Consider the following 22,155-nt stretch of genomic DNA (forward strand, 5'->3'; position numbering starts at 1 on the left):
TCTGTCTCTCTCTGTCTCTCTCTCTCTGTCTCTCTCTCTGTCTCTCTCTCTGTCTCTCTCTCTCTCTCTGTCTCTCTCTCTGTCTCTCTCTCTGTCTCTCTCTCTGTCTCTCTCTCTGTCTGTCTCTCTCTCTCTCTTTGTTACTACTTTTTCCCCCCTAAATGTATTATTTCCCCCCCCCCTTTTTTTTTATTTTTTTTATTTCTCATTTCAGATCCATGTATGCAGAGGACTACTTCAAATTTGGCGGACGAAGCACCCAAAAACAGCTAGCGATAACCCCCAATTATTACCCCGATACCCCACCTCGACAGGGGTACCAGGAAGAGCCGGTACCAACAGGCCTGGAGTTTCAAAAATTGCACTCCTGGGTCTGTTACCGCCTAGGCACAGGAGCAACATTTTTGACGCTCCGGGCCTGTTGGTACCGGCTCTTCCCTGTACCCCTGTAGAGGTTGGTACCGGGGTAATAATTGGGGTTTAGAACTTTTGGAGCTGGTTTTGGGGCTAACGCTAAGCCCCGGTTTAGTAGTGGACTCAGTCTAATAGACGGCTTCCACTACAGAGTCTGTCAAGTAAATAAAAATAAAAACACAACATTTAAAAAAAAAAAACTTTTATTCCAAAACACACTCCTCAACAATCCCTCATTAACCATTTTATTAACATTAACCCGATAACGACCGTGGACGAGTATAGACGTCCAAGTTGGCGGCCGTTCCCGCATCTGGACGTCTATACTCGTCCATTATTCTCGTGGGTGCTGCCCAGTGCACCCACGAGATCGCGGCAGGGACTCGGCTGCATCACACAGCCGGGACCCTGCTGCACTGCCAGGACCGAAGTAAACTTCGGTCCCGGCAGTTTTAACCTTTACAGCCGCGGTCGGAAATGACCGCGGGCTGTAAGTGTTATGACAGAGGGAGGGGGCTCCCTCTGTCTCCTCTGCAGCACCCCGCATCGCGATCGCGGGGTGCTGTGTGTAATACGCGGCTGGCCGGGGCCTGCCGCACTGCCGGGAGTGAAGTTCACTTCACTCCTGACAGTTTAACCCTTACAGCCGCGGTCAGAAGTGACCGCGCGCTGTAAGGAGTTCTGACAGAGGGAGGGGGCTCCCTCTGTCTCTCCTGCAGCACCCCGGAGCATTGCGGGGTGCTGCTGCATACCTTGGCAGCCGGGGGTCCTACAAAGACCCCCAGGTCTGCCCTGGGTATTGCCTGAAAGGACGTGCCAGAGGCACATCCTAATATGCTGCCTGCTAGTGAAAACTGGCAGGCAGCATATAACTGCAATGCTTTGGAATACTAAGTATTCCAGAGCATTAAAAAGTGTAAAAATAAATAAATAAATAAATAAATAAAATAAAAGTGTAAAAATAAATAAAAATGTAATAAAAGTGTAAAAAATAAAAATAAAATAATATTAAAAATACATTTATTAAATTAATCTAATAAAAAAAAATGCATAATGTGTAGGATCGCATTGGCGGACATCCGCAGCATGTAATATGCTGCGGAAGTCCACCATGTGATCCTACACATTATGCAGCAGTCACGGTAATGAGCTCGCTGCTGCGGCTGGGTAGCTTTGTGTGTCCACTCATAGCGGCGGATTTCCCGCCAGCAGTTATGAGCGGACACACTGAGCTACCCAGCCGCAGCAGTGATGGACTGCGTTATACTGCCAGCCGACTAAGGACCAATCAGAGTGGTCCCTGGTCCATCCAATAACTTGTAGGGGTGTGGTATATAAATGGGGTCACTTGTGGGGGTGGGGGTACTGTTCTGCCCTGAAAGCCAAATGGGGCTCCTCTCCTTCTGAGTCCTACCACGCGGCCAAGGAACCATATATGGCCAAAGCGGGGGTATTTCCGAACATGGGACAAGCAGCTAAATAAAATATAGGGTGCATTTTTTTCAATATCAGAAGTGATGTACAAAAAATATGCCCCCCAAATGATGCATTTGTGAAAAATTGCAAATTTTGAATTTTTAACACTGACTAGCGAATACCTTGAGGGGTCTAGTTTTTAAAATGGGGTCATTTGGGGGGGGGGGGGGGGGGTGGTTCCTATGTTCTACCTTTTAATTTCTGCAAACCTTGCATAGCACATAAAAAAAGATGTACTTTTCAAATTTTCAAAATTTCAAGTTAAATTGTTAGGCTTCTAACTAATTTAAAATGTTAATTAAAAACCAAAAAATGACGTCAAAATAAAGTAGACATCTGAAAGTATAAGTTTCATAAACTAATTGGTCAGTATGTATAAATACAACCTATTCGTGTTAAAATAGCAAAAAATCTGAATTTTTTTTGGAAAAATTTCATGATTTTTTGCATTGTAAAAAAAAAAAACTACAAATGATATCGGCTTACTTTTACTATGTACATGAAGGACAACTTGTGACAAAAAAACAATGTCAGAATTACCGTGATTGGCAAAACCTTACCCGAGTTATTCTCTAATAAAGACAGACATCCCCGATTTGAAAAAACAGGCCTGGTCTTTCAGGGGCGTACAGGTTTATTTGCATTGGTCCTTAAGGGGTTAAACAAAAAAAAAAGGCTGGTCATCGACTGAGTCCACCGAATCCGAAGTAGTCTACTGGATACACTGATCTAAAACGGAAGTAAAAGAAAACACGGAAAATAGGTTAGTACATTTATTGTCGCCTGCCCGAACATCTCCTGTCTTCCGCCGCACAACTACAACTCCCAGTATGTCTTCAGTGTAAGGGCATGCTGGGAGTTGTAGTCATGTGAAGGCGGGCTGGTGGGAGAAGTGCAGGCGGGTGACAAGCAAGCCAGGGAAGCTTGTCATCCACTCGCACATCTACTGCCTTACAGTAAGGTCATGCTGGGAGTTCTAGTCGTGTGACACGGGTGGCCGGGAGATGTTTTTGTCACTTGCCCCCACTGCATGACTACAACTCCCAAGATTCCCTTACTGTAAGGGTATGCTGGGAGTTGTAGTCGGGCGGTGGGAGCAGATGACAAGCTTGTCACCCACCCATGCCGCATGACCACAACTCCAAGCATGTCCTTACAGTAAGGACATGCTGGCAGTTGTAGTCGTGCTGTGCGGGTGGAGGATGTGACCTTTTTGTTTAAAGTTCTGCTCCCCGGCCGCCCGCCCGCCCGCCCGCATCTTCCACCCACCCGCTAGCTACTGCAGGACTACAACTCTCAGCAACTCTACAGGGAGGACATTCTGAGAGCTGTAGTCCCAACAGCTTGCGGCCGGGTGGTAAATGCGAGCTGGTGCTGGGGAGCGGAGCGGAGCACAAAGTTGAATTAAAAATGCTGTCAAAAGCAAGTTTGTAAGCCACTTGCGACTTTTTGAAGGGGGTTTGCGACTTTTTTGCTGTTGTGTGACTTTCGCACTTCATAATTTCCCGACCATTGCGAAGTGAAAACTGAGAATTGCTTAGGGCTGATTGGTATTTTTTGCTTACCCACAAAAGTAACACAAAAAATTGCTTAGGTGACTGTGCGACTTTTGTAAGCAAAAAAAAAAAAAAATCCTCTAAACCCTTGATAAATCTTCCTCCATGCTCTTACATTGGGGATTTTGGGGTTTCAATATGTATGGGACTTTCCTAACCTCCAGGATTAATTGTTGTGCTCATATTTGATGTATTTCATTGTAATTCTATTTTTCTTAACCTATATAGGGGAAAAGGAAGCGGAAACAGGCAGCAGTCCTTATAGAGAGAATGGGATATCTCCAGATATGGATTATCGAGATCCCTCATCTCTTGAACTTTCTCCATCTGACAGCTCTGACGGAACGTACATGTGGGATGAAGAAGGCATGGAGCCTATTGGAAACGTCCATCCATGTGGAAGCTATGATTCCTCAGAAATGAACAGTCTGGTATGTTCAGGACCATCTTCACATTCTCCATCATACATAGCTCTGTTTCTTTGTTGTACAGTTTATATGATCATTGGAGAGTTTAGCATGAATGCAGATTTTTTTTCTGGTGTCTGTTCTAGAGCATATTGTTTCAAAGAAACTCCCTTAGACTTACTCCTGCAGGGTGCCATATGTCGTATAAGTGCACCAGACAGTTCTGCCTGGGCTGTTCTTGGGAGTGGTCATATGTAAGCTGCCAGGTTTTTCCTTGCTTTATACGCCATTCAGGTCTCAGATTCTCCCCACATGGTCAATATCAAAACCTTTGTATATGTTGGAGAAATACTCATAAGATGACTTTTTTTTTAAATATACATTTATTAAAAAAAATGAAAATTTTACTAAAAAAATGAAGATAAAAATAGCCGCCACTAGGGGTCATCTATCTTTAAGCAGACAGATGACTCTGTATTCTACAACATACTGAATACCGTCTGTAAAGCTGCTGCACTGGGTGCTGTGTAGGCGGGGACACACATTGCATGTGCGAGTGCAGGAAGTGCAACTGTGATCTGCACGGAAGAGCTTGCTGGCAGATTCGTACACTCATCCCCAGAGGGGCCTGCACCATAGAGAAACATCGGCGTAGTAATCAGAACGTCCCTCTCCCATGGAGTGCGGGGGAGCAGCGCTTGACAGTGGACAGGTGTCGGTGGAGTGCAGGGACCAGGGGGGTGGTGTTTGAGTTTGTGGTTGGAGCAGCACCACTGAGCATTGTCCTAACCTGGAGCCACATTAGCAAGGGAGGGAGGAAGCCTGGGCCCCATAGACCATTGTTTCCCAACTGGGTGCCTTCTGCTGTTGTAAAACTACAACTCCCAACATGCTCTTGGCTATCTAGGCATGGTGGTAGTTGTAGTTGAGCAACATCTGAAGGTTACATTGCTCGAACACAGAATTTACGAACACTGTGCCAAAGGTTGTCCAGGCATGCTGGTAGTTGTAGTTTTGCAACAGCTGGAGGAACAGTGTTTGTAAACTCTTTGTTAGAGCAGTGTTGCCTTACGCTGTTGCAAAACTACAGCACCCAGCATCCCATTGCATCCTTTGTCTGTTCTGTCATGCTGGGAGTTGTAGTTTAGCAACAGCTCTAGGCACGTGCAGCATGAAAACAGAGAGGGAGGGGTTACAGAGCAGCCTGCAGTTATTTGATGAAGAGACCAAGCAGAGGGAGGGAGGAAGCTCAGTCATGTATAGTAAGGGACAAGCCCCATCCCCAAATGATAATGAAATATCAAGTGAGCAACTGAAATAGGGTATTTGTGGGAAAAGTACAGGTGCTAGACAAGCAAATTATATGTACACAATCAAGATTAGGTACTGAGTAACATATAAATTTTTTATTTGTTTTTTGTGGTTATGACAGGTACGCTTTAACAAAACCTTTGTAGTGGAAAAGTTGGCCATAACAACCAATCAGATCGTTTCTTTCATTTTTTTAACCTCTTGGGGACACAGGGCATACCTGTACGCCCCCTGCGCCTGCTCCCGCGATATAACGCGTGGTCTTACCATGTCATATTGGGACAGTCCCGACGGCTAACCGTAGCTGGGACTCGGGGATAATACCGGACATCACCGATCGCGTCTAAAACGTAAAAAAAAAATATTTCCGGCAGCTCAGTCGGGCTGATCAGGACCACCGTGGTGTCCCAATCAGCTAGGGCGCAAGGGGGGGGGGGGGGTCCCTTACCTGCCTCCTGCGCGTCCTATAGGCGATTGATAGCTCCAAGCCTGAGATCCAGGCTTGAGCAATCGACCGCCGATAACACTGATCAGTGCAGTGCTATGGCATAGCACTGATCAGTGTATGCAATCAATGTACTGCATGTTATAGTTCCCTATGGGGGCTATAACATTGCAAAAAAAAAAACTGTAAAAAAAAGTTAATAAAGGTGATTTAACCCCTTCCCTAATAAAAGTTTGAATCGCCCTCCTTTTCCCATAAAAAAAAATAATTTAATAAATATAAACATGTGGTATCACCAAGTGCATAAATGTCCAAATTATAAAAATATATTGTTAATTAAACCACATGATCGATTGTGTACACGTAAAAAAAAAAATCAAGGTCCAAAATAGCGTCTTTTTGGTCACTTTTTATACCATTAAAAAATTTATAAAAAGCAATCAAAAACCGATAAAAACTTCAGATCACGGTGCAAAAAATTAGCCCTCAGACTAACTAAAATAAGTTAGGGGTCAGAAAATGACATTTTTAAACATATTAATTTCCGTGCATGTAGTTCTAATTTTTTCCGTAAGTACGACAAAGTCCAACCTATATAAGTAGGGTATCATTTAATCGTATGGACCTACAGAATAAAGATAAGGTGTCATTTTTACCGAAAAATGTACTATGTAGAAACGGAAGCCCCCAAAAGTTCCAAAAATTGTGTTTTTTGTTTTTCAATTTTGTTGCGCAATGATTTTTTATTTTGGTCTGGTTTCACTGTAGATTTTTGGGTAAAATGACTGATGTCATTACAAAGTAGAATTGGTGGCGCATAATAAGCCTTCATGTGGGTCTGTAAGTGCAAAATTGAAAGGGTTAGGGTTTTTCCACTTTCGTTTTTTCCTCCTCACCTTTTAAAAATTATGAGTTCCCAAGGGTTAAAGGCCTCTGAAAAATGAAAGATGCAATTTGATTGGTTGCTATAAGCAACTGCACCACTTTTCCTCTGGAAAGGTTCAGATAAATCTTGGGAATATTCCATATTCTGTCATGCTGTTATCAAAACCTTTGTAGAGGAAGAGTGATGCAGTAGCTCATAGCAACCAATCAGATTGCTACTTTCACTAAGAAAAAAAAAACTTTGAAAGATAAAAGAAGCAATGTGATTGGTTGCTATGGACCACTTCACCTTTCTTGCTATACACAGGTTTTGTTAAAGATATGAAGAAATTAATTTCAGTTTAAAGAGAAATATATATTCCCAAACTCATCATCTCCTCCTCTATTCTTTGCTGCCTTCACATAGCATAGTAGTAGCTTTTATAATTTGCTAGCTGTCAATTGGAATTAGTCAGCATGGCTGCGACAGACATGTCTTCTAAAAGGTTCTTCCATCTTATAAAGTGATGGCATATGGTATCATTTTATCGTTAATGGGGGGTCTGATCTCTGGGTCCTTGCACAGCAGGCCCCTGTCTCACAATTCCCTGCTCAGCAGGGGGTGCCGTGGGGCAGTGAACTATGTGCTTTATTCTCAGGATTGGTGGGTGGTCCATATTACAGTCCCCCACCGATGATAAAGTGATGACTTCTCCTAGCGATATACAGTACTATCACTTTGTGATGAGAAAACCTCTTTAATGTGCATTCATTTTATTCTTTAATTATTAATGCAATATTTTGAATCAAAGAAAAGGATGGATACAGAGAAACCTAATGTTTACGTTCCTTTGGGATCCACTGCTGGTTAATAAAAACTGCATAATAAGTGTGTGAATCCTATTCAGTCACATGTTATTGTGGTAGACGGCATTTGCTTCTTGCTGCTTCCTTTGTATTAAGCAGCTTTTTGTGTTGTGTAAACTCTTAGGTTGGGTACTCACGAGTCTAGTGAAGTGTGCGGCAAAACAGTGAAGTGTTTTTACTGTGTAGTTTTTTTAAATATTTTTTCTGACTTTTATTTTTCTTTACATGTGATTGCATTGTAAATTGTGTGGCATGCTACTGGTACGTGTGAACTATGAGTGGAGTGTATATGTAACCACTGGAAGGTATGGCAACAAATGAAGAAAACTGGTGGAAAGTTCTCAAGCCAATAATGGTTTCTTTAGAAAACAAATATATTTCCATTTGTGATTGTGATGTTCTCTGGATCTTTAAAGGGTGAGAGGGTAAGTAGTCACCGGGGCAGTTGTCATTGGTTGCTCTCCGCCCTGCTGGCCCTGAGTAATGGATCCCTCCCTAAACTTTCAGGAATGGTGAAAAGCCCCAAAGAATTGATACCCAGGTCCTGCCGGCATTTTTAAACTAACTTCTCTAAAACACTTGCATGTAGTAAGTAAATCATAGTATGCTGGGATTACTACCAGTTGTATGCTGCCCGCGGTTTGGGCAGCATAAATCTAGTGACCGGTTCCCTTCAAACCCAAGACAAGCAAATATTCACAATTAAAATCATGATGATTGATGATAATCAATTTTTGGTAGAATTGCCACAAATATAAGAGGATCACATGGTGTCTCACAGTTGAGGGAGACCACCAGCCCATCAGAACACCATACACAAAGGGGAGATTTATCAAAACCTGTGCAAAGGAAAAGTTGCCCATAGCAACCAATCAGATCACTTATTTCATTTTGCAGAGGCCTTGTCAAAAATACAAGGGAGCTGATTGGTTGCTTTGGGCAACAATACAACTTTTCCTCTGCACAGGTTTTGATAAATCTCCTCCAAAGTGTACAGCCATATGCGATCCATCAACAGCATTTTGTTTACCGTTCCCCTGTATTAGCAGGAAATTTTTAACCCTTTTTAAGGACAATTTTATTTTTACGTTTTCGTTTTTTTCCCTCATTGCCTTCAAAAAATCATAACTCTCTTTTATATTTTCATCCACGGACTAGTATGAGGACTTGTTTTTTACGTGACCAATTTGTCTTTGTAATGCATTCACTCACTGTACCATAAAATGTATAGCGCAACCAAAAGAATACTATTTGTGTGGGGAAATTTAAAAGAAAAACACAATTTTGCAAAAAAAAAAAAAAGTTCTTTCCATATAACGGGCGGTATGACGGCTCATTTTTTGCGCTGTGATCTGTACTTTTTGTTGATACCATATTTGCACATATACAACTTTTAATAAATTTTTATAAAAAAAATTTTGGGAATAAAATGTTATAAAAAAAAAAAAATTTTGGAGATATATATATTTTACATTTATGCCGTTCACCGTGCGGTATCATTAAAGTGATATTTTAATAGTTTGGATATTTATGCACGTAGCAATACGAAGTATGTTTCATTAAAGTATTATTATTTTTTTTTTTACACTTTTTGGGGGTGAAATGGGGAAAATGGGACAATTAACATTTTTATTTAGGGGAAGGGATTTTTAACTTTTTTTTTCCCCCTTTTACACTTTAATAGTCCCCATAGGGGACTATATATAGCAATAATTTGATTGTGAATACTGTTCAGTGCTATCCATAGGGCATAGCACTGATCAGTGTTATCGGTCATCTCCTGCTCTGGTCTGCTCGATCTCAGACCAGAGCAGAAGACCCATGGAAGGCAGCGGAGGCAGGTGAGGGGACCTCCGTCTGCCGTTCTGGATGATCAAATCTGTATTGATCACTGCATCTGAGGGATTAACGGCAGACATCCGCGGGATCGCTGATGTCGGCCATTACCGAGGGGGTCCCTGGCTGCTATCAGTCCCAAGCATCGCTCCCGTGCTCGAGGTCATATATAGGACGTAAATGTACATCCTGATGCGTTAAGTACCACCGCACCTGGACGTACATTTACGTCCTGTGTCGTTAAGGGGTTAATTATTGTTCCACATTAAATATATTTTGAAATACATCATATACATAAAGTTTAGCAGTTTCTAACCCTAAACCCAGTTGGGAATGATACTGAACATTACATATGACACTGATCAAACAGCTTGATATGCTCAGTGGCATCTTTTTTGTATGGAATGATGTGTGTATAGTAATTTGTGTCTATTTGTATACACAAGGTTCTTCATTTTTACTTTTGTACCCTGATTTGTCGATTATTGAGATGGACACTAAATACTTTATAAATGACCTAGATAATAGCACAGCCCTATGAAATCATCCTGACAGCAATAGTAATTGTATTAGCCGCAAGCTATTTCAGTATCTGCTTATAAAGTCTTCCCTGTTTGATCTGGTTCACTGTATCACTGGAGGCTTTGCGGTTTCCGGTAAGGTCAGGCTTCGGCACGCCAAGTGAACCCCTCCAACCTTGACAATGCTGCAAATTATTATCATTCTGGCATTTTACCATAATGGCAACCCAGTAACCAAAAGATTTTATGAGGCAAAATTTTTCACAGCGCCTTGACATGAAAAATGACTAGCAATTTATCACATACACAGTTATATTGTATGCACCAAATCTTTCCATTTTGCATTTTTATTTCTGCAGCACCTTCCTCTCTTTTGTATTACGGTAGTTTGCTAGCGACACCTAGTGGGGAACTTGTAGAAAGCACCATTGTCACCATTGTTGAATTTTCCCTATACTGTATGATTTTAGGGAAGAAAAAAAATAACTTTAACCTAAACAGCAAGTGATAATTAATTGTAAATATAAGTTTTGAGGTTGGAGAATTGATAGATTTAGAATTTGTGGAATTTAGAGAGTGATGGTATAAATATATATTCCTTTAACAGTAGCAGTTCCAGGGATCCTAAAGTCCTGCCCTGACAAACGCAGCATTAATGTCATGTATTAATATTTGCTTTACTCTGTAGCTTGTTTTCATCAGAGACATCATTCTATACCTGGCTGGGTTTCACAGTGATTCGCTGGAATTGTCGTTCTGTACTTTGGCATAGTTTTTCTAGTTGTGTACTACATTGACAGTCTTTGTAAGAGGACGAGCTCTATCAATAATGCATGACTCTCATACTATTTAATTGGGTGTCTGCGTGCCATGGGGGAGTCGCAGTACTGCTTACTGAGGCAGAAACCAAGTTCTTACAGGAACAGTCATTACCAGTCTTTAGGAAACTTTTGTCTTATCTAGCTCTTTCAGAGTGAGGCACAGCTTCATAAAGCCGTTTTAGGGATGTCCATGTATTATAGAAAATGCAGATTAATCCCGCAGTGAAGTCTCACAAGACACTGGCTCCATACAAGAAGAATTAGACAGTGCCGAGTCTTTTCTGTGGAAAATATTGTACAAGATTTCTTAAAGCAAGAAAACTCTTCCTCATGTGCCACCTATTCATGGCTTCCTTGTAATTAACTGTATTACTGCACAGTACTGTTCTACGATGTATTTACTTACACTTTCACTAGTATTACACTTTCACTAGTTTTCAATAAAAACCTTTCCAGCAGTTCATAAAACACTGATTTTTCCAATGTAGTTTTGTAAATCTGCATATCGAGCAGGATTGGTTTGCTATGGGGATTTTCTCCTACTCTGGGCAGTTCCCGGCATGGACAGAGGTGTCAGCAGAGAGCACTGTGGTCAGACAGGTAATTCAAAAAGAGAAGAACTTCCTCTGTAGTATACAGCAGCTGATACTTACTGGACGGTCTAAGATTTTTAAATAGAATTATTTTACAGATCTGTTTAACTTTCTGGTGCCAGTTGATTTAAAAGTGTAGTGTGCATCAAAATCACTCACATACTTTGTTGGGATCATTTGGTGAATGTACTTCTATTTTTAAGGATGTCAGAGGCTTAAAGGACAACTGCAGCGGCATTACACTTATCCCCTATCCACAGGATAGGGGATAAGTGTTTGATCGCGGGGGGTCCGACCGCTGGGACCCCCCCCCCCCCCGATCTCCCTAACGGGGCGCCGCCATAAGTGCTCATGGTGACGTAGTGTCGACCTAGAGGTCGACGGTGACGCCCCGTCTCCTCCCTGTCCCCATACAGTTCTATGGGGGATGCAGGGAGGCAAGAATGCTGCCTCCCCGCCTCTCCCATAGAGATGTATGGAGGAGGCGTGCCGGCTGCAACGTCATGCTGCAGCTGGCATGCCCCCTGCACGGGAGAGCCGCGGCCCTGTACAGGAGATCGCCGGCCGCGATCAAACACTTATCCCCTATCTTGAGGATAGTGGATAAGTGTTTGTAACGCTGCTGATGTCCTTTAAAAGTATTGCAGCAAATTTTTTTATTTACTAAATCTGTTTCTTTTCAAGAGACCAGTTCATTGTTCAGTGGATTTAGGAGGCCTTTATGATAGAACACCCTTCATATCACTTCATTTAAAAGACTACACCACTCAAACAAATTACTACAGGATTTAGAAACTTTGTTAAAGGGAAACTGTCATCAGTGTCACCCGCATTAACCTGTTGATATAGGCTTGTAGTGCGGGTGATGCTGATGATCACGATACTTGCCTACCCCCAATCTGTGGTTGTTTTTTTTTTTTTTTTGTTTTTTTTTTATCCACCGGAAGGGGAAGGCTTGGTGCGTGGGTGGCACTCCAAAAGCACGCTGCCCTCACTGCTGCTGCTTTCCCAAGCCTGCTCGCTGCAGCAGTGATGTCAGCATGCTCCTGCAGCACCAAGCCTGCCACAGGATTAAAGTAGATAACACATGAACGGGATCGTGGAGTATAGGTAAGTATGGTTATCATCAATGTCACCTGCACTCCCAGGTTAGTGCAGGTGACAAGAATGACAGTTTGCCTTCAACCCCTTAGGTGGTTCACCAGAATACAGGCAAAGTAGAGTTGAAATGTAAAAATGTTAACTTTCTTGCAACTTTTTTATTTATACATTTTTTTTTTCAGCAGCACAGCAACAATCATCTGAATATTTACTACCGGAATTTGTGCAGTTTTTTTTTTATTTTTTATTTTTTTAATATCTTGTGTCATCATAGTAGACTTCTAGACTGGCACTTAAGCCTCAGAAATAAATGAGCGCCATATGGATTTGGGAATTCTGACATAATTTTTATTTTTTTGTCTGACAGAGGTTGTATGAGGGCTTAGTTTTTTGCGGGACGAGCTGTAATGTTTATACCATTTTTGCAATGCATGCAACTAGGGATGTCCCGATACCAATACTTTTATCGGGACAGATACTGGACTTTTGCACGAGTACTTGTACTCGTGCAAATGTCCCCGATACCTAATACGATACCTGCCGGCAGAATCCCTGCCTGCAGATATCGCGGAGGTGCCCTGTGCATGCTAACAAACTATGCAGTGCACTCAGCAGCTGAGCATGCATCATAGCTGGGACCTGTGGCTTATATCGGTAATCATCAATTGTGGGAGAAAAAAAAAAAAAAAAGGATTAACCCCTTCCCTAATAAGTTTGAATTCCCCTCTACATGCAACCCTTAGATCATGTATATTCCACATTTAAAGGCACTTGAAGACAAGGTGACCAAAATTAATTTATATATACATTTTCTCAAAATATTTTTGTTACGGGACCGAAAGCTGTGATCTGCTTATTGCTGTTATACAGTACTGCTCTACAGTAATGTAGTACAACTGTCAGTGTTGTACTGACATTCATTTCGCCTTTGAGGCTGAGCCTCACAGGCCACTGTACCTGGCATAGTCAGAGGCTGTGCCCATGGCCTTCCGTTGCCCATCAAATCCCCTCGATAGCAGACTTGTAGATTTGGTGGTCTCTATGAACCTGCACACCCTAGGCTACAGGGACACTGTTTTCTTCTTTTACCGCAGGACAAAGTTATCAGCATACTCGCTCCTTCTCCCTCCATCCCCGCTACCCCCTCTCACGGGGACACAGTTTCTCCACACATCTTCCAGACTTTCTCCCGCTGGCACCACACATCTACCATCTGTCTGCTATCTGTTGCAAAACTACAATCAGTGCTTTTAGATTCATCCCCAATATGTAACAGAGAGCCTAGATAGTCAAACATGCTGTTGCCACTGCTCTTCACAATGAGAAATGAACACTGGTCACCACTCTCTTGGCTGTCTACCTTGTTACCATATCAGGTCAAGCTGTGCACCAATTGCCAAAGAACGAGTGTGTATCCACAAAGCAGAGGCTCAGCATGGACCATGACAGCAAAAGTGTTTTTCTCCTTAAGGACTTGGGAGGATATTAGCAAACCAGTTTTCTTCTTTTTGGATAGAGTACCTGTCACCAAGTAACTTTTAATGTAGTGTTCCTTGTGTAATTTGCAGACCCTTTCCTATTCACTTGCTTTTAAAATTATCAACATAAATATATTTAAAATGTAATAGAAAAATTGGCCACTAGGTGGCGCTGTTCTGATCCCTGTAGCATGTCATACAGTGAGTTTGGTCTCCTCCAGGCCTGGCAGGAGTCCAAACTCAGGAAGATCTTCTAGATGCACTGAGCTTGATTGACAGCTGCATAGAGCCTCACTGAAAGCTGGATAGACTGAAAACTGCAAAGAGTCTTCTATTCATCACAGTGCTGCAAAGATGTGAGGGTGAAAGTGGTCCCCCCAGCAGGCTTAAGTGATGTAATGCCTGCTGGAGACACCCACGGTCTCCTGCTGGGAGATTGCACTATATGGGCAAGAATAAAGGTAAGATACACAGCTTTTTAAAGCTCTGAACATTTTTTTAACGGCTGGAAGGGTGTTAGGAGTAGTTAGGGAACATAGCCTGAGTTATTTTAGAACAGTTTATTTGATGACAGGTACTCTTTAATTTGCATTATACAGTAAGGCAATGGATTGATCTCATTGCTGACTTTGTAGTCCAAAGCTATGGAAATATGCTGTTGGCAAGTGACAGGGCCCCCTTTGCTGATTGGCGAGTCAACTTTAACAGTTGTGTAGCGAGTCAGCGGCACCTACACTCTGTTTCAAGAGAATAGCGCTTCTGCCCCAGCAGTCTGTCATGTCCTAGTGATGTGAGAGTGAAGAAATTCCTTATAGGAGGGGACATGGCTATGCATATTGAGGAGACGGGGAAGCACAGCGAGCCTGCTCCCCGCCTCCATTGCGAAGAGAAGCGCTATAGCAATATGGGGTAAAACAGCCAGAACTTTGCAACTACAGGGCCAATTAAAGTAAGTGACCCCTCGTTTTAATGTGTTCACCCATACTATAACCCAGTAAATTGGATTTAGTGTGGGTAAACGGTCTCAGTCTTTCTTTAAGGCTTCTAATAGATGTTTAATGTTAAAGGGGTAATTCGCACAGTATAGTCATTCAGAGACATGTCTGCCATTGGCTCGCAATGTGAAAAAAAAATGTTTCTTTGTAGAAAGCTTTAGTAATACATAATTTTCTATCTCTAAGTGGGAATAAAAAATTTAAATCAATTTATCAATTATACAAAGAGAAGCTAGTGAAACTCAACAAAAATGGAACCCCCATTGCCTGATTACACTGTCAGAGAGCAATATACCTTAAGGGACATCTGCAGCAAAAGACAACTTATCCCCTATCCACAGGATAAGGGATAAGGGTCTGACCGCTGGGACCCCCGCGATCTTCTGCATGGGGCCACGGCTCTCCAGTGCAGTAGGTGTGCTGACCGCAACGTGACGTCGCGGCTGACACGCCTCTTCCATGTATCTCTATGGGAGAGGCAGGGAGGCAGCGTTCGTGCCTCCCCGCCTCTCCGATAGAACTGTATGTGGAGGGGGCGTACCATCTACCTCAGGGAGGTCGACGTTATGCGCATTAGCCGCTCACATAGAGTGGAAATGCGGGGGCCCCGTTTGGAAGAACGCAGGGGGGTCGCAGCGGTCGGACCCCCCACGATCAGACACATAACCCTTATCCTGTGGATAGTGGATAAGTTGTTTTTGCTGCAGATGTCCTTTAATGTTGTAATCTTTGGGGGTACCTTGAGTAAAAACCTGCCAAAATTCACAATCCGATGTTTGCTAAGTATAGGCTAAGCCCCAGGAATCAACAAAAGGTTTATGTGTAGAAAGGTTTAAAGCTAGAGGAACATGTGTAACAGATGAAGGTTTTTCTGGTCGCCCATAAACATTGGTCACACAAGCAGATCGACAGTGCGGATGCCTTGTTTAGAGAAGACTGACAACAAGCGTCTGATGTTAATGTTCTTTAGGGACATGAAGGGGCATATTCTAAGGCATTTTCAAGCCCACAATGTAAATTACTGTGCAGATTTAAAGGGAAACTGACAGATGGATCAACCCCACTGGCCTGAATATACAGGTGGTTAGTGCGGATGATCCTGAGTAAAATGATTCCTTACCTATAGCTGTTAGCAGATTCCCAAGAAATAGCACAATCTTGCCATATGCAAATGAACTCTTATCTGCACCTCTGACTCAGTCCCTTGGGTCCTTTTTGTGCTGCCCCCATTATCAAGGAGATAAGTATTGATGAGCAGGGAGGCATGGATGGGGGACCCATCGGTTGACAGCTGAGCTGCACATAGTCTTAAAACCTGCCCCTGGTGCAGTTAAGACTTCACTTGCATATTGGAGATTGTGCTATATCTCGGGAAAGACTAAACAGGTCAGAGGTAAGGAAAACATGTTTCTACTCAGGATCACGCACAATAACCACCTGTATATTCATGTTAGTGGAGTTTATCCATCTATCAGTTTTATCTCAAACCTGAAATGTACAGCAGAATAATAGGAATGCTGTACCATATCCATGCACATCTTCATAAAGCACTAGCTATAGTGCTGCCTGGGCTCAAACATCTTCCACATCCTTTGTACAGCCCAGATATTGTGCCAAGTGAATATCACATCTTCATTTCACTGAAAATGGCTCTGTGCAGATCCTCCTCTGATTATAAAGTAAATGTTGTCCTCACCTGAATGCAGCTCAAATACTTATACAAAAAAGTGTCCTCATGCATGGGGACAGTAGAAAAGTAATATGTTCAAATGCTCAAAGTGATTTCTATTAAAGGGGATGTGTTGTCCCTATTAGAGATGAGCGAACTTACAGTAAATTCGATTCGTCACGAACTTCTCGGCTCGGCAGTTGATGACTTATCCTGCGTAAATGAGTTCAGCCTTCAGGTGCTCTGGTGGGCTGGAAAAGGTGGATACATTCCTAGGAAAGAGTCTCCTAGGGCTGTATCCACCTTTTCCAGCCCACTGGAGCACCTGAAAGCTGTACTAATTTATGCAGGAAAAGGCATCAACTGCCGAGCCGAGAAGTTTGTGACGAATCGAATTTACTGTAAGTTCGCTCATCTCTAGTCCCTATATCATGCTCACAGCTGCAGACATGGGCGGATAGCTCATTGGGAGATTATTTCTCATACCTGAAGGCTGTTTGCAAAGTTATAAAAATCTAATTTTCCTTTCATGCTCAAATGTTATAGACTTGGCTGCCTCCTCCCTTTTCCACCCCTCCCTGCTTAGGTTATAGCATCAAGCCTTGTACATCAATCAGTCATGGTAGGGAGGAGTGAGACACAAAAAAGCATGCTACAGTGTAGCACACCCTCTTTAGCAAAGCTCTGAATGTAAAGTTTTTTACCTTTTGATCCTTCCTCATATCTACTATGAAAACTTTTCATATATGCCAATAGATAAGAATGCAGTAGCATGTTTTCTGTTGTCTCCCATTATAAGAAAAAGTGTAATAGTACTAGACTTGCTTAGCATGTTTGCCAGTAGCTTTCCAACCACATGCCAAACCTTTGCCAAAACCAGAAGTGTAAACCAAGTGTAAGGCATTTTCTGGCTTTTACACCACAGACTTCAAGGGGTACTCCAGTGGCCAATGTGTTTTGTGTTTTCTTACTTACACTTTTTGGTGAATTTCCTTCTTCTATCTGTAGTATTGTGTACTCTTTTTGGTTGTCTTTTTTGTCCTTTGCCTCCATGAGTTTGTCCCTGTAGTGTGGTGTTCATTTCCGTTTTTCATGCAGTCACTGAACTGTTTCCAGCATGCCTTGCGGCCTTTTTGTTCATGCCCACTTCATCAGCCGTTCCCACCCAGTAGACTCTCAGCAACCAGCCCAATGGTACAAGCCACCGCAGCGTCACACAAACGGTTGCCTGGAACAAAGCATAGTTTTCTGCGATCTGTAGAAAACTAAGAGTGCATGCGCAGCTTCCTTCCACTACGCAGTTAGCGTAGGGTGGCTATCGTATGTTGGTGCATGCGCAGTTATTCTGGGGAGTCCGTAGTAAACATACAGTAGCCAACATACGCTAGCCACCCTACGCTAATTGCGTAGTGGAAGGAAGCTGCGCATGCGCTCTGTTTTCTACATCTCCGAGAGAACTTCACATCAGGTGATGGCGGCATGGAGACGGGGAACCACTGAATAAATTCGCAGAGACCAGCAATTGTCCACACTGAATATTTATTAGATAAGAGGGGAAAAGGGCGAGCACATTCTTAGGGAAAAAAAAACGCCCAAAGAGCAGACATATTGTCCACAACATAGAACAGACATGGCAGTGAGCGTGGACGACCATAAAAACCAGCCATAAAAACTACTGAACTTCCTGCACCACAAACAGGTCAGTAAAAATCACATATGCTGTGAACATATGTAACACATGCAAATTACAAAAGGGCTCAACTAGCCACAAGCACGCTATATAACCAAAGAAATGTGGTACTGGAGTACCCCTTAAAGACTGATTTTACCCTACACATTTCAATGGGTAAATTCCATGGGGAACTGAAAATCCCAGATATTTCTGCAGCAGAATAAATATACTCAGATTTCCATGCAGATTTTTCCTGCTAACTATATACACCAGATAATTTCCTGTAAAAATCCAGGATGTATCCCCTCTTTGTGCAGAAGCAGGTGGGAAGATTACAAGTAATCCCATAATGGGACATAGTGACCCTTCTAAGGTCAAAGAGCATCCATTCTTCTATCTAAAAATGACTTTTTATGACTGTACTTTACCATTTTTCCTCAGCTGGACTCTCATAGCCTTTGTATTACTTTCTGAATGGAGTTAATATATAGTGTGCACAGTGCAATACCCTTGATTTTTTTTATCTGATGTTTTTGCAGTGTTCATTTGACTTTCGTGAACAATATAAGTTGCTAATATTCTGCTGGTGCTTCCCGCACACCATGTCAGAGCCGAATATCATAAGCGTTGGATTTAATGATCCTTTCACAAGCTCTCGCTTTGCGCCGTGAAGCGCTGGCCCTGTTGACTTTTTCATAATTACCGGTAATTAGAATGTGCCGGAGCTGGAAACCAACACAACAGAATTGGTGTGATTAGCTATTCACATGCCTCTATTAACCCCTTGTGGACAATTGTTTTCTGATGGAGCGGGGCTTGTATTGTATTTTCAGAAAACTATAAATAAAGTGGGCTTTAAAATAAGTTTAATACAGATGCCTATGAAAAGATAAGCTTGTGCGAAGTACTGCCTCCCAGTAGTTCTGTGTGTTGGTGTATTCACCAGCCGCCTGTATCAAAGGACACTTTTTTTTGGACATTTTTTATTTATTTATTTTTATTTTTTTTACTATGTCCTCTTTGCTAATCTTTTACTAAGCATTTCATTTTTAATGTTATTATTGTCACCATGAAATGACAGTACATTTCATGGACAGGTGTGAGAGCTTGAAGAGCCTTTAGAACTAGTAATAGTTTTCATGTGTAAGGCTGGGTCCACACTACGTTTTGTCCCATACGGGAGCGCATACGGCAGGAGGGAGCTAAAACCTCGCGCTCCCGTATGTGACCGTATGCGCTCCCGTATGTCATTCACTTCAATGAGCCGACCGGAGTGAAACGTTCGGTCCGGTCGGCTCATTTTTGCGCCGTATGCGCTTTTACAACCGGACCTAAAACCGTGGTCAACCACGGTTTTAGGTCCGGTTGTAAAAGCGCATACGGCGCAAAAATGAGCCGACCGGACCGAACGTTTCACTCCGGTCGGCTCATTGAAGTGAATGACATACGGGAGCGCATACGGTCACATACGGGAGCGCGAGGTTTTAGCTCCCTCCTGCCGTATGCGCTCCCGTATGGGACAAAACGTAGTGTGGACCCAGCCTTAACCATGTTTTGCATTTCTTTGGGGTACCTGTCATTTGAATACCGTATACACTGAATAGCCACTGTATTAGAAACACCTATGTGGTAACATTTTGGACCTCCTTTGGCCCTCAGAACAGAAACCATTTACCAGAGCATAGATTGCACTAAGTATTGAAATTATTCTGCAGAAATCTTGTCTGATGTAAGCAACAGCTTTTCGCAACTGCGACAAATAAATTGGCGGCACGGACATGCTCTAAACAGCCTGATCCATCTAATCTCAGAGAGATTCTATAGAATAAAAATGAGCGAACACTTAATTGTACTTAGTGTAGTTAAAAAACATATAAGTTGCATAAAAAGGATGAGAAAGGAGGGAACTAAGATAATACAGACATAGAAAAAAGGAGATGCTGATCAGAAATGTGCATATAAAATGCCAGTATACAAAGTGTATCAGAGTGAAAAGATACCATGGCAGCATAGGGATAATCCGAAATATAGGCTAGGCTAACCACAGAGTTAAGGCAAGAAAAAGAACAAAGTAAGCAAGCATACATTGTATAGATCCGTGTTTCCCAACCCAGTCCTCAAGGCACACCAACATTCTGGGTTTTTTCAGTTACTCCATTGGAATAGAACAGGGAAAAATTTAAATCCTGGACTGTTAGTGTGCCTTGAGGATTGGGTTGGGAAACACTGGTATAGATCACACCTACCAACATGCATGCCATCTGGATCACAGTATCACCTACACCTATGTATGTTTCGCAAAATGGCTTCCTCAGGGGGCATCCCCTGAGGAAGCCGTTTTGCTAAATGTACATAGGGGTAGGTGGTGCTGTGTTCCAGATGGCATGCATGTTGGTTGGTGTGATCTATACAATGTATGCTTGCTTACTTTGTTATTTTTCTTGCCTTAACTCTGTGGCTAGCCTAGCCTATATTTGGGATTATCCCTATGCTGCCATGGTTTATGCTCCTATGGGATCTATGTTTTTTAACTATACTACTTACAATAAAGTGTTGATATATATTTTCTAAAAGTGACTGGTGTACGGTTGTCTGCTGTTGTAGCCCATATGTGCCAAGGGACAACAAGTTGTGCTTAGTTGGAGCCCCAGCAGTATGTTCGGCTGTTATATGCTTGACTGTGCACAGCCTGTTCATTAGAATGATTCTTAACATGCTTGTCTGACCCCTTTTGTCAATTACTGTAGATGTTTACATCCACAGGGTCCCCTTCTGCTGAATGTTTTTTCAGTTATATCATTCTCCGTATATTCTCAACCCTGTTTGCATAAGAACTCCATGCATTTCCATGCGGACATGTCTATTCTTTCTGCGGACTCGGAATTGGGATTTTCTCAGCAGGAACATTTGCTGCGGAATTTCCGCCTTGTGTAAAGCGCAGCAGAATCCCATTGATATCAATGGTACTCTGCTGCTGTGAAATTCCATTCTAATATTGCAATTCTGCTCTGAAATTCCATAGTGTGAACATACCCTAATAGGCAAGCTCCAATCGTGAAAGTGCGAGAGTCTCTAATAAACATGTGGTTCAGTGTAAGTGTTCTTATTTAAAGTGTACTTGACTCTTCACAAAATAGCAAAAGTTTATTTTTTAAAGACAAGTCAAAAGTTTTGATTGATCAGGATCTGCGTGTTCAGACCCTTACCAAATGCTAGAACATTCCGTGAGAGGTTCACGGCTGAGTGTGATGGTCCCACAGACTTAGTAATTGGAAGTCTATCTCAGTCATGTGACACAGAGCTGGAAAGACCAAGCGCCTAGCGCACACTTCTCAACTCTTGATCGTTCGGGTTCTCAACAGTCCAGCTGATCAAAACTCTACAACGTGTCACAGTTTTTTTTTAAATATTTTTGATCTGGTCCACAGATGCCATTGATAAATTAATTTGCCTTTTGGTAGCGACCTTGGAACTAGTCATAGATGATCTCTGAGAGTCTCCCATATTAACCTTCTGCTATAGGTCCTTTTGAAATGATTAAAGGGGATTATTGCAATGTTATTGCATATCCAACCTCTTATTTCTAAACCAGAAAACAAAGGTATCCAGTATTTCTTTTGAATACCTTGCTATGTAAGGGACTACAGTACAGCTCCATTTAAAGGGATTGTCTGGGCAGAAAGTATTTACCGTATTTTTCACCATATAGGACGCTCTGGCATATAAGACGCACCCAATTTTAAAGGAAGAAAATCTAGAATACAATGTAAAGTATAGGACAGTGATCTTCAACCAGTGGACCCCCAGATGTTGCAAAACTACAACTCCCAGCATGTCCGGACAGCCGTTGGCTGTCCGGGCATGCTGGGAGTTGTAGTTTTGCAACATCTGGAGGTCCGCTGGTTGAAGACCACTGGTATAGGAGGTAATACTCGCGTGTCCCCGCTGCCCTGCATGTCGCCCTTCATCGCTGTCGCCGCGTCCCCAGGGTGTCCCTGTCGCTCCGGAACGTCTCTGCTGCCCGGTATCCTCACTGTCCGTCGCCGCCATCACGTCGCTACGCACGCCGCTCCTATTGGATGACGGGACGACGTGCGCGATGACGTGATGACGATGGAGTGCGCGGGCC

The 22,155-nt window shown here is 42.6% G+C and overlaps 1 protein-coding gene across 6 annotated transcripts in view; it reads left to right on the plus strand.

Annotated features, from left to right (window-relative positions):
* Positions 1-22,155, plus strand: part of CCSER2 (coiled-coil serine rich protein 2) — a 209,585-nt gene that overhangs the window by 81,803 nt on the left and 105,627 nt on the right. For all 6 annotated transcript variants that reach the window (XM_056530764.1, XM_056530763.1, XM_056530765.1 and 3 more), the window contains one exon: positions 3,675-3,877. In XM_056530764.1, coding sequence (XP_056386739.1) covers positions 3,675-3,877 — 203 coding nt within the window. The remainder of the gene's footprint in view (positions 1-3,674; positions 3,878-22,155) is intronic.

This window comes from Hyla sarda, chromosome 7 (assembly GCF_029499605.1).
Source record: "Hyla sarda isolate aHylSar1 chromosome 7, aHylSar1.hap1, whole genome shotgun sequence".
In the NCBI taxonomy this organism is placed as follows: Eukaryota; Metazoa; Chordata; class Amphibia; order Anura; family Hylidae; genus Hyla; species Hyla sarda.